The sequence below is a fragment of the Madurella fahalii genome (genome assembly GCF_045866475.1).
Source record: "Madurella fahalii IFM 68171 DNA, scaffold_2, whole genome shotgun sequence".
In the NCBI taxonomy this organism is placed as follows: Eukaryota; Fungi; Ascomycota; class Sordariomycetes; order Sordariales; genus Madurella; species Madurella fahalii.
This window is the reverse complement of record NW_027263972.1, coordinates 451,368-463,991: the sequence shown is the minus strand read 5'-3', so window position 1 is coordinate 463,991 and position 12,624 is coordinate 451,368. Positions and strand designations below refer to the sequence as shown.

General features: G+C 56.5%; 3 protein-coding genes across 3 annotated transcripts; all 3 read right to left on the bottom strand.

Moving 5' to 3' along the window:
• Positions 1-676: 676 nt before the first annotated feature.
• Positions 677-1,542, bottom strand: ISA1 (Iron-sulfur assembly protein 1; the record flags this gene model as incomplete). The annotated part of the gene is made up of 2 exons (XM_071058307.1): positions 677-714; positions 774-1,542. 2 exons carry the CDS (start codon positions 1,540-1,542, stop codon positions 677-679), a joined length of 807 nt encoding a protein of 268 aa, XP_070914408.1.
• Positions 1,543-2,077: 535 nt separating this feature from the next.
• On the bottom strand, positions 2,078-4,494 carry MFIFM68171_02884 (Armadillo-like helical domain-containing protein; the record flags this gene model as incomplete). Its single annotated transcript, XM_071058306.1, has 6 exons — positions 2,078-2,251; positions 2,306-3,110; positions 3,161-3,504; positions 3,556-3,912; positions 3,977-4,183; positions 4,411-4,494. 6 exons carry the CDS (start codon positions 4,492-4,494, stop codon positions 2,078-2,080), a joined length of 1,971 nt encoding a protein of 656 aa, XP_070914407.1.
• A 1,138-nt stretch (positions 4,495-5,632) lies between these two features.
• On the bottom strand, positions 5,633-7,597 carry MFIFM68171_02883 (LisH domain-containing protein; the record flags this gene model as incomplete). The annotated part of the gene is made up of 1 exon (XM_071058305.1): positions 5,633-7,597. One exon carries the CDS (start codon positions 7,595-7,597, stop codon positions 5,633-5,635), a length of 1,965 nt encoding a protein of 654 aa, XP_070914406.1.
• Positions 7,598-12,624: the final 5,027 nt, after the last annotated feature.

Below are 12,624 nucleotides of genomic sequence, written 5' to 3'. Positions count from 1 at the left end.
AATACGACTGCAAGACTTAGGGTAAGATTAGGTGTATCCAAAAGTCACGGTCGGATACTGGGATGCTGTTTCGGGCAAAAACTGATGATGGCATGGCAAGACGCGTGTTTTCCAGGTGGAGGCGTTTAAGTGCTAACGGACGCGATTTGCTGGCCCAACCCCTGTCAGGCGGCTGCCGGGAGCGGATCCGCCACTGTGGTTCGGCAGAAACACAGCGGCAAAAACGTGGGGTAGGCTCCCGTCCCTCCGTTCCACGCACCGGGTATCACTGTGAAACACTAACACAACCATCGAGGCTGACTCTACGCTGTTCACATCTTTTTATGAGTAGAATCCCGCAGGCGTGCTGAACATGAGTAAGCACCCGAGTGGTCATTGGCATTCCGATCAAGACTCCGAAGATAGGGAATACGCACTCTCAAAAAACCCCTCAATATCCTCTTCGTTGTTGAAGTTGAAAAAAGTGGTTCTGGTAATTCTACTTGTACTGTACAACACTTGTATGTAAACGGGCCAAAGAAGCCCTCAAAAACGCCCCGTCGGATGCATTTGATCAACTCATGCTACGCACTGCTCCCGCTTGATAGTGCCAATGCAGCAAGATTGCGCCGAGATCCTAAGCTCTATTGCGGGCAGCAAGACAACCAGTCTCGTAGCCTTCCCACCATCATCATCCTCATACCATAAAAGACTCGCCGCACCCGCATTGTTCCTCTGCACAACCGTTAGTCAGCACGCTGTCCCCGGCATCAAAATTGCAAAGATGCACTTACTAATATTCGGATTCCGAAACACGAATCTCTGGCTCAGCTTGTCCTCGACCCAGTCCATCTCGCTCCCAATGATGCTGAACAGCGCCTTGCTGTCGATCAGCACTTTGACTCCGTCCTGCTCTATCGTCTCGTCGAACGCCCCGGCCTTGTCGACGTACTCGAGGTTGTACGCGAGCCCGGAGCAGCCCCGGTTGCGCACGCCCACCTTGATCAGCTTTGGCTCCGGCTGGTCTAGCAGACGGCGTACGTGCTCGACAGCGGCTGGAGTGAGCTTTATGGCTGCTTTGCGCGGCGTCCGTAGCCGGGAGCGGGGCCGTGGCGCTGGTTGTTGAGGGGTTTGAGCTGTTGACGGTGTTGTAGATGCCGATGCCGATGGATTTGCTTGCGCGCTGGACGCAGAGGAGGCGCTGGTGTTGGCGCTGGATGTTGCGCCGGACGCGGCAAAGCTCGGTTTAGATTGCTGCGCTTTCTTTTCGGGGATTGAGACTTTCAATGCATCGGCCGTGTCTCGGAGCGGGCTGGGCTGCTTCGGCGCTCGCGATTCGTGTACTCGAGGTGGAGGCGGTGATTGAACTGGGTGCGCGATCGAAGTGTCTGGTACAGAGGCATTGCGCGGCGTCGTGGGGGGTTGTGAGGGGAACGTGTAGGCCTGGAAGGCGGCGACGAGCGAGGCTGGCGTCGTCGAGAATTGGCGCTGGCGCAGGAGGCTTCGCCGGCATGCGAGGCAGACGGAGACAGATCTCCTCGTAAGTAAGCTGGGTGCGTTCATCTTGGAGCCGGCGAGGAAGCGTAAGGTGCGGTTCCGAAGAGAAGGTTTTTGTTGGGGTTTCGGTATCACGCCACAACTCGGCTTAGGACTTGAAGATGATCAGGAATTCCCGGTTGATTTCAAAAGACAAACATGGGCCGAGCGATGACATGACGCCAAGCCTCGGTGGGTCCGGGTCTCCGTCGACCAATCATGATGCGTGCATTATGAATCGCACTGAGTTTTTGCCTGCCCCAACCACACTCGACCCGAGCCGCCCGTTCCGTTTGTCCCTTTGCTCCCAAACCCGCTGAAACCAACAACGAACGGGCCACAGTTTGCACCATAGTAGCACGGAATAAGCAGCTGTGATGAACTAGTGCTCTTTGCCCACTACGCAGATTGGTATCACTAACTCCCAATCCCATTGCAAAACTACCTGTAGGTACCGTAAAACAAACCGCTTGACAAGAGTGATGACCGGTTGTTGCCTGCCCATCCCATTATTCTAACCATAAACCGACCCCAACAAAACACAATGGCAAGAAGCAGATAGTCACTCGGCCACCATGTACCGCACGTCCGCCACCGCCGCCCTCGCCATCTTCTTCAACAACATCCTCTCGTCCGCCTCGCGATACTTCTCCCAGCTATCTAACCCTTCCTTGGCCTGGATACTGAGCGTCTCGTACCCCTGCTTGATCACCTCGGCCACCTGCAGACTCGTCAGCTGCGAGCCCGCCCTCCTCGCGCCGCCCGCCCTCCTCGCGCCGCCCGCCTTGACATTCCCCCCGCTGCCCCCGTCAGCCAGCATCTCCTTGTAGTGCGTGCTCACGTTGACCAGCGTGTCAATCGAGTTGCTCGCCCTGTTCGCCAGGCCGTACGTCGCGCGGAACTTGACCAGCACCTCTCCCGTCTCGACGACCTTGTAAAACAAGTCGTCGTACGCCGCCGGCGTCGGCAGGAACGTCTCCCCCGCCGACAGGCCCAGCGCAACCAGGTTCACTACGTGATCCAGCAGCGTGTCAATGTGCGGCAGGCCCTTCAGGTCGGCCGCGTACGTCGTGAGGAACCGCACCAGCGAGAGCAGCGAGCGGAACAGTTCGGCCCAGTGGTACTGCAGGCGGGTGCGCGAGCGCGACATGTAGCTGATGACGCGCAGGAGGATGCCCACGCAGAGCGTGTACAGCCCGACATCTAGCCGCCTTCGCAGGTTGTGGTTGATGGCGTCGATCATGGCGTCCATGACGGCCGTGGCAAGGATGCGCTCGCCGCGGACGAGGGGAAGGTAGGGGGAGCGCTGCCGGCAGAGCCGGACGGCGACTTTGCTCTCTTCGCTGCACATCCGTTTGCAGAGGATCGGGTCCTCAATGAGGAGGCGAAAGACCATGAGGTTGAGATGGCAGTATAGGGTAGTGCGTTGCGAGAGGTGGGCGTGCTGGAGCAGGTACGAGGTGAGCGAGATGAAGCTGGCAAAGGGCTGCTCTTGGCCCTTTTCGGGGGTCCAAGTAACAAGTTCGAGGCTGAAGAGCTTGTTGGCGTGCGTGAAGTCATAGGCGGCGAGTAGGACTGCCGCCTCCTGTCCGGGCCTACAGAGGAGTCAACTTTGGTCTTTCCAAAGGGTAGTTGTGACACTTACAGCTCGGCAAACATCATTTTCGCCGTCTCAGCATCATAAACCGGTTTCGGCGGGGGCTTGCCCCCTGGCGCAATAGCTCCCAGCCCGATCTTGTTTAAAGTACCAGCGAGAGTCCAGCCTTCAGGGATGTCATCCTGGACGTCAATATACCGAGCCCTTAGCCTCTGGCATGTTTCCCCAACGCCTTTGACGATACCCCTGATAACCCGTTCATTAACAAAATCGTTAAGTCGCATCTGATAAGGGTTCTGAAACTCGAATTTGTTGTAGTTGGCCAAAAGCCCTAGGAGCATAAAGGGGGATGTTATCCGGGGTTCTGAGGAAATGATTTGTGATTGAATGCACTACCATCTGGTCAGCCCCTGTAGTCACAATATGAAGGTTGCCGTACTGACGTTTATTATCGCGGGGAACAAGTCCCTCTGGATAAAGTAGGTGAGCAAGCTGGTCTGGTATGCCCCAGATGTAACTGCAAGAGCCACCTCGACCGCTCTTTGCTGGAGATCCGTCGTGTACGTACAGCCTACTCTGCTCCCTACCGATCGCGGCTCTTCCTGACCAACATGGCCGATACTGTTTGGGCAGCATTCGTGCCCATTGCTCCTCCCATTCCGGATAAGCGACTCTAACGCGCCGACAAACTCAGTGAAGATGGTATCGACGTGATCTAGGCCTGCCAGGATCTCGATGATGTCGGAACTCGGGTTCGTGTACTTTTTGGCAAGGACTGCAACCATGAAGGTGCTCAGTGTCTACAAGACAAGAAGCCACAGTCAGAATCACCTCCCGACAGTAGTGCCCTTGGTGCATGCTCACATCGAGGGCATGCAAGTCGGCAACGCCATGCGGGTTCTTTAACGCTGCTACCGCCCGCGAAAACAGTTGCCGTGTCTGGAGCTGGAGATGCAGCAAGTCGTTGGGCCCTATCTCGTCGAGTATCTGCCGCAGCGACGGCCGGTCTGGTCGGAGGAGGAAGAACTCGGTCCAGAAGCCATCCGACCTCTCCACCTCGTCTGCATCGTCCTATCCTCCCGCAGGCCATGGAATTAGCGGTGGTCGCACCTCGTTGTTTGCGGTCGCGCATCACAGTAAATGCTTGGACGAAGGAAATTATTGGGTGGCACTGTATCTCGGGTAGGGATGCGAACCTGGAGGTTCCGTCGTGTCAGCAACTCTAGATCTCTAGCTCGGTTGCGATGTTTTGCCGGCAAGCGCAGAATGAAGTGAAAGGCAGGGGAAGCTAGTCAAACCTTGAATAACGTCTCATAAAGCCTGACGACCTTGGGCTGAAAAGCCTCGGGCCGGGGCTGCTGCGTAAGAGGGGACGGCTCCATGGGGGAGGCTCGTTTGAGTCGGAATACGTCTTGCGTCGGCAGCAAGCGGTTTGCAAGAAACAGGCCAAGTCGGTCCATTGATGGCGGGATGCACGGTGCGTGGGGCGCTAGACAAAGGTACCGTAGCTCGAGCAATTCTAGTGCGGAACACAGTGCAGCGCATACGGTGTTGTTCGGCGGGATCCGCCATCCGCTCTCGTCCGTAGGGCTGAAGAAAACCGAAGGGTTCTGTTAAGATGGAGCAAATTCCGGATGTTCAAAGCTAGGCGGTCGGGAGAGGTACAGAGCTGACCAAAGCAGGTTTGCAAACTGGAAGAGGCTGAAACCAATCTGACAGGCAGAAACAACAGGCCAACTAACAATAAAGGGCCCGGCAGGCAGGATTCCTCAGACTTGGTTGGCCTGCTCAGTTCAGACCCCAAAAACTGCATGACTGGTGAAAATCAGAGTCCCTATTCACAAAGACGGCGTGTGCGTCTCTCTCACTCTTGCCTCCAGCGACCGGCTCTCTGTTGAATACAGTAATGGCCCCCATACTCGGCCAACAATGCCATTCCTAACTTTCTCCCCGTATCAATCTCTCCAGCTCTGCTCCCTGTGGCACCCGAATTAACCAGCCACCCTCCCAGAGGCGGATACTCTAAATCCCGATTTTGGTACATCCCCCCTCGTTGCCCAAACATTCGGCGATCCTTCGGAGAATCCCCTATTTTCGACCGGCTTTTCTCTACCCCAAAGCACTCCTGTCTTCTCACCTAATCTCTGCAGACTAAAATAAAAGAAAAAAAAAATGAAAAATGAAAAGCCAAACAAGCAGCCATCTTACACGCTCTGGCTAGCTACGCATGCACCTGCTTGTCGGCAAAGGCCATAAGCGTGTTGAAGGGAGAAAAGAGGTCATAAGGTCGTCCAGGAATGCCCATACGTGCCTCGCCAGAACATGCAGAAAAGAGAAAGATGGCCAAGGTCGTCGGGTAGCAAAGGCCAAAAGCAAACCACTGGGGTCGCGAACAAGGGTGCCAAAGCATGCCAGAAACCAACGCCGAACCAACACCAGGCCCCATCCCATAGGTAAAAGCAGACCAGGAAGAGCAAACGAGAAAAACGTGGGAAAAAAAAACAAAACAAACAACACCCCTCAAAGCCCCCAACTTCCGCGCCTCTCCTGAACACCCCACGCCAGCGGGCTGATAGCATTCAGATCCGGATGCTGTCTCGCCCACTCGTAGATATAGCGCTTCAGCGCCTTCCACCGCGGACACCGATCATCCTCCTGGACGCCGTCCTTCTCCTCGCTATCGAGCATGATATGCCCGGTAGCCCGGATCTTTTGGCCGTTGGCGAGGCGGCCGCGCTCATCATCGCCGCACAGACTCTCCATAATCACACAGTCATCCTTCTCCAACTCGTCGACGCTGATCCGGCTGATCTTGCTCAGCTCTTCGTCGTACTGCCTCGCCATGGCCGGGTACCCGAGCGACAGGTAGTTGTACACCTGCGTGACAAACTTGTCGTTGAACTCGGCGGCGATCTTCTCCTCCAGATCGGCCGCCGCCTTCTCCTTCTTCAGCTTCTCCTCCAAATTCTGCAGGTTCTGGAGCATGTGCAAGCCCTTGGGCACCTGGCTACGCGTGCGGTGTTCCGGGTGCGGCACCAGGCCGTTCGCCTGCTGCGGGACGGACTGCGTGCCGGTCCGCTGCATGTCCTCGTCCGGCGTCGGCTCCTCGCTCAGCGCGATGGGCGCCGACAGGCCAAAATCCCGGGCGAAGGGGTCTTTGAGGCTGGTGGGCGGCGATGGGGTCGTGAGCATGGCGGGCCTTTCCGCGGGGATTAGGTTCTCAGCCCCGTCGCTGGTGTAGCAGTAGCCGCGCCACAGGCCGTGCTGCTCGGTCGGGTCGCGGTTATGTTCGTCGACTGTTGTCCCCGTCCGAAGGTCCCATAGGTGGTCCGGCTCGAGCTTGGTTTGCTTGGGCGACGGGCACATGCGGAATTTCAGGTCTTGACCAAGCATGGGCGGCGACGACTTGAGCCGGAGCCGATGCTGCTGTCGGGCCCTTTCTAGCGACATGTCTCTCTCCTGGCCGTATGGGGTGAACGGCGCATGATGCCGGAAGCTGGTTTCAGGAGGAATCTGGGAGGCTGGGGCGTAGGGCATCTGCCCTGCCTTGCCAGGGGGGGCCGAGGGAATGTAGGGCATGTGGCTCTCGCCAATCGCGCGGACAGGGGGGGATTCGGGAGGGATATATGGCATGACAGACTCGCCGATGGTGGGGAGTGGGGATTCAGCGCGGAGCAGAGGCATTTGTGTCTCGCCGATGGGCCCAAGCGAGCCCGACGACGGTCTTGATGATGTCCATATCGGCGAACTGGCTATCGACGTCCTCTGCGTCCTCGTCAAGCCCATGGCATCACTGGGCGGGCCGTCAATGCTCATGTTGTCCAGGTCCAGCGTGTCCACGCGCGACCTGTCCCTGCTCAGCATCTGGACATGCTCCTGCATCTCCTTGAACGCCCAGCTGATGTCCTCCTCAGACGAGTTCCGCCGCGATTGCAAGTGGTTCCAAGGACCACGAGTCAGCGGCCTTCCCCTGGGACCATCGTCGTCAGAGCCTTCCCGCACATAAAAGTGCTCGGCGCCGCCTATGCGCTGCCCGCTGTTGGGGAAGGCGCTCATGGCCACTTCCTGCAACTTCCTCTGAGCATCGCGGGCGACGAGATCAAAGACGCCGCCGGCGATCTCGTCGTCGCAAGACTCCCGGCGCGCATGGCCCTTCTGCCTCGACGGCGTTCCCGGTATGCCTCCATGGCCCAGCCGCTTCCGCGTCTTAGGAGCATAGATGTGGTTCGTGTAGGGGGTGATGTCCGTCCTATCGGTGGGCTTGGTAGCAGGCCCCTCGTCTCCAGCTCGCCGGGACCGCCGTACCGAGGACTCGACAAGCTGCGGGGCAAATCGCCGTTTTTCCCTGGGAGGCGGCGACGGCGAGCGCGGCGACGGACTGGGTGTTGGTTCTCCGGCCGGTATCGCTGTGCGGTATCGCTCAAAAGTAGTCTCGATAGGTATCGGCGCAAAGCGTGCCCGCGGCCGGTCTTTCGTAGCCGCCATTGCGGGCTTCAAGCCGCCTTGCTGGGCTGTTACGCCGCGCATCGAAGGGACGGCACGATAGGGTTCTGGTGGTTCCTTGGTGGGTATGTTTAGGTGGAATGGCCTGCCCGCGTCGCTTGCTGGTGCCAAGGCAGCCACTTCTGTGGAATGTTTGGATAGGTAGTCTGAACACCGGAATTGGTGCTCGCGGCACCCGCAGGGCCCGAATCTGTTTTTGTATGTTGGCCGAATGGCCCCTGGGACCGGGCGGCGGAAGTGGGGGGAAGCAGGATGGCGGTCACAAGAGCTGAGGCGGGTACCGCAACATCGCAAAGTGAAGTCCGTGTTGAGTGGGCCGGAATGATAGGAGCCAACGCCATCGCTTACCGCTGCTGGCAGGAAAGTGGTCGTGCGGACGGAAGTGGGATGGGAGGGTGGGGTTGGCCTCAAAGTACCCTTACCGTGCGCTACGAGAGGATGGACGTGGTCGACAGCCACATGACCCACTTAGCTCGTGTCTTTTGAACAAGCTCATCAAAAACAGGCGACTCATCACCAAACACGCATACTTTGGGATTTACATATATCGGGGCTGGAAATGGAAGCCTCCTCGGGGGCTGGTATTGCGCTATCTCGCATGACCGCTTGGCAGGGACTATTAAGCCGCGCGACACGGGAATGGAGACAGCGAGGTTGCCCATGGCATGGCACGGTATGGGCCGCCAACTCACACTATCCATGTACATTGTCGTCAATGATTTTCGGCGATCCTCCAGGGCACCTGCGGCGGGGGGAACGGTGGCCGTTTCCTCCAGGCGAATGCAGCAAATCCAGCTGCCCGCCTGACATCATCGTGCCGGAAAGAATCCGAGTCTCTTACTCAGGCAAGGTAGCAACTTTTTCTCAACTCAGGAATCCAAGGCGCAACCGCAGATCTGTAACACATGAAAGGAAAATTGGTCAACCCGACAACAGAAAGAAAACTGCTCATGCGTCCAGGTGGTCAGGAAAGCGGGAAAGCGAGAAGCGCGGCTTCTTTGTGAAGTGATCCAGACCGTCCATGTCCAATATCGGTCTGGACCGCCCGAACTAGCAAGCGGCTGTCAGCCACGGGCTCGCTGATCAAGTGACAGCCTCGGCGCCGCGCGTATCCGCTTCGCAATCTTTACGAAATTGAAACAAGCAATTTCAGGGTCCTGCATCGGACCCTTTCCGCCCAACTTGCCATGTGGAGGAGCGGATCTGATTTGGCTGGACCACGTTGCTGGGTGCGATAGTTTGCCACTTTGATGAGCAGCCCACCGGCGGACATGAGGTCCAGCCTCAGCCATCATGGGCACGAAGACGGCGCGTAGGTACCTTATGCGCTGAGCCTTCAGGGTGTTAAGCCACTATAATTAGGCATTAAGCCACTGAAATATTCCTGTTCCATAGCCTTGAAACAGGTCGGCCCGCCTCGAAATCGAATGCTCGCACAACACATCAGAACATTACCTACCCTCCCTCCACTGCTCTCCTCTCGCAATATCACGCAACCTACCTCTGCCCATGGCTCGGTTCGTGGGGGCACTGCCAGCCTTGCACACCTACACCCCGTATGCACTGCATGCGAGGAGGCGACCCCTAAGTATCTGTACGTACCCTCGGCATCGGGCTGGGCTTCGAGGCATTTTGAGGTGGGTGCCGCCGCCTCCTCCGGCCCTGGCGGGGACCGCACGGAAAAGGTGCCGGGATGCGCCGCCCCCCACCCCCTCCGTGCTCACCGCTCACCAATCTCAATGGACGAGCTTGACAGGAGACCCAGCTAAGAGACGTTTGCCCCAGAAATCTCCCGACCATCAACACCCAACCGGGACGGGGCAAAGCGGCACACCACACGGAGAAGATCCATTCTCTGCACCATTGCGTCTGCGGACTCGGTTGCCGTGCTCGATACTCGGAATCGTTTGCCGACCGTCGTTGTGATCTGTAGGCCACATGCGCCAGGGGACCCTCTCGTGATGCGGGTGGTTTTTACCTCAATATCTCTCATTGGGCGCGCGCGGGGCTGCTAATGCAGTATCCAGCAGCCAATAACCCAACAACACCTTGCCGCCTCAGACCGCTTCTCTCGTCCCTGACGTTTGCTCTCTGCAACAGTCCGATCGAGGTGGTGTCAGTGGGGTAGCATTCCGTCGGAAGGCCACTGGGAGAAACTCGACACACACCACTTCGCGGCATTGGAACTCCGCCGTCCCCCATCCCATTCCAGCAGTTGCTCAGATGACCAGCTTCCTTGTAGGATCGGATGTGACAGATCCCGTCTTTTGCGTTCCGCGGCGCATTATTCCGGTCCTTTCAGGGAGCCTCATAGGCAGTATCGGGGCAAACCCAACACTGAGCCCACTCTACCCCGGATTCTTGGCTGCTCAAATCCTTTGCGGGGAAACAGCCAATGTGTCGCTGCAACATGAAAGTCTCGATCCCTTGGCGACCGGCATTGGTGGTGGAGCGCCCATCCGGTTTGCCCCTGGATGCGACAGTTGCCAGTGGTGACGCCGACGACCACAATGCCCAGCAAATCTCCGAATCTCTCCTCGGGAACTCAAATAGTCTCGGATAGCTAGCGCAATGGACCGGCAGATCTCGAGCCTAAACCCACTACCTACATAAAAGTACAATAAGGACCGACTTCATTACTGACTTCCATAGGAAGACCCATAGCCGTGTCAGAATCGGATGTCGCTTAGGCGCCGTCAACCGTTCGTAGCGGATGCCGCAACTGCAAACCGGAACACAAGTGTGATCGTAGATCGTATCGAGGGCGGGACCTGCATAGGGTACTGCAGAGTTACACTTGAGTCGTGCATGGGGAGGGGGTTAATGAAGTGAAAGTTGTAAATTAAGATCTAAGACGGCCGTGTCACACAAATCGATTTAAAGGCTTAGAAATCAGCCTCGTGCAATATGATGAGTGTCATTAGTAGCACATTTCATAGACCATGTTAGGCAACATTATGAAATAACCATATCAGTGCCCCATCGACCGAACCAAACGGTATCTCTTGAAATCTCAAGGTCATTCACTGATTTAAAGCATCAGAAGCAATTACAGGGGCCATGGAGTGCCAGCCAGATTTTCGTCCTTTCCAGCACACAGTTCCAAAGCTGTCATGCCACCGAGTTAGGTATACTCGTGGGCCTTGCTGATAACTGAGGGCCCGGGCCTGGAAGAGGCCGCTGGCACCTGGGAAATCTTCACGGTTTTAGTCCGCAGGCCGAGCAAGCACCATACGAGCACAACACATTGGCTATCGACGGGCTTGTTCGATGCACAGGTTCATAGGTTGATACGCATGATGACTGTATCTAGCTAGGTTTCATAGATATCCCTTAGACGAGTGGACCTATCACTCCGCTACCCGATGGCGGTCAGAGGTTGAGGACACGGACTTCTGATAACATTTACTACCAGTAACGGTGGTAAAGCGACATGAAAGTAGACCTGTCGAAAGATCACAACAAAACCGATCTGTCAACCAGCATTGAGTCAATAGGTGGTTCCACAACAGCAGCAGCAATCTTAACGAGTTCAAAATTTGTCCCATAATACGGAGAAACCCATAAACCGCTTGACTGCGTTGTTTATTATCGACTACTATAATTACAGTCAACAGAATTTCCCGGAGAGAACCACCTCCATCCGACTGCTAACGGGTGCCGGCTAAGGTAGTTACCTAGCGGCTGCACGCTGAACGAGTTCATGGAAGAGGACCTTGTATAACCGCCGTCCTCGAACGCACGAGTTTGTCCAACCTCGAGAGCGGCAGAGCACGGACAGACAACGGTGTTGCAATGTTCGTGTGGGGAAGAGGAACCGTTGGAACTAATTACGAGTTACAGATTGCTGGCTTACCACAGCATGGAACGGAATACATCCTACCATGCACAGTACTGTACATACGCCGCCGTTTTACTCCCGTGACAAGTCTCCAAACTCAATCATTCCCCGCCCATGAGGGCCGAGCTGCCCTGACCGGCATCGCCAAGCGATAACGGGAATCCTTCACCGTTTGGCCTGATAGTGGGCTATAATCGACATTCGTTTCTTTGCCGCTTTGCTCCATGGTCCGGTCTGCGTCTTTGCCGAGACAATCTAGCCGGACGGGTTGCAACTGTCAAGGGCCATGTGCAATGACCCGGGTGGGTGTTGTACACGGAATGCAGGTACCCGAGAACCCTTTCTTCCAAAGATGTCCTCAATATCACCTTGTGTCTGACCGAGCTCCCGCTACCAAGCCATGGATCCCATTCCTGTGGTTCTATTTAACCCGGACTCCGGCCGGGGCTCGAGTAAATGGAGTCAGGAGGACAGGATAGTGCTGCCAACTCCTGCAACCCAGCGCGTCACAGCGACGTATCTCGTTAAAATGGTTCACTGGAACTCTGCCGGAAATGAGGTGGTCTCGAAACAGACGACTCCGATTTCGCTGCGCGGATGGCGTAGTAGCAATGTGGTAAACTGGAGGCGGCCAGGGCACACCATCCCACCTGAGGAACTGCCCGACTGACCGAGCTACTGCAACGGCCTACTAGGCTGCAGCCTGTCGGTTAAGTGTAACCCTCTGCTTCCACGCAGAGATTTCGGAACCGAGCCGCGACCAACCACTGAGCTGTGCTACCAGGTCCTGTCACTTGGTGACTATGGCACTGTTCATTGGCCAGGGACTATACGGTTCGCACCGCCAATAAATTTTTGCTTCCCAACCCAGTTGTAAGCTAACAGGTGGTAAAATTGCCACGGAAGAGGGGGGGGGGGGTGGATTGAAGTTCCTAGAAAGCGCACGGTGTAGCGTTGTCTGGCGGTTGACAGATGAGAGAGTGCCGATTTTCATGCTGATATCGCAGAGAAAGGTGTTTGACGATTGAAACGCCGCACGAGACGCGCTCGGATCCGACCATCTCGCAAATCTGGGGAGGGAGTTCTGAGGCGAGGATCAAATCCGGGGAGCGAGGATTTTTGACAGCTTCCGTGCATCGTCTCTTGTGGTAAGCATGAAGGATAGTAG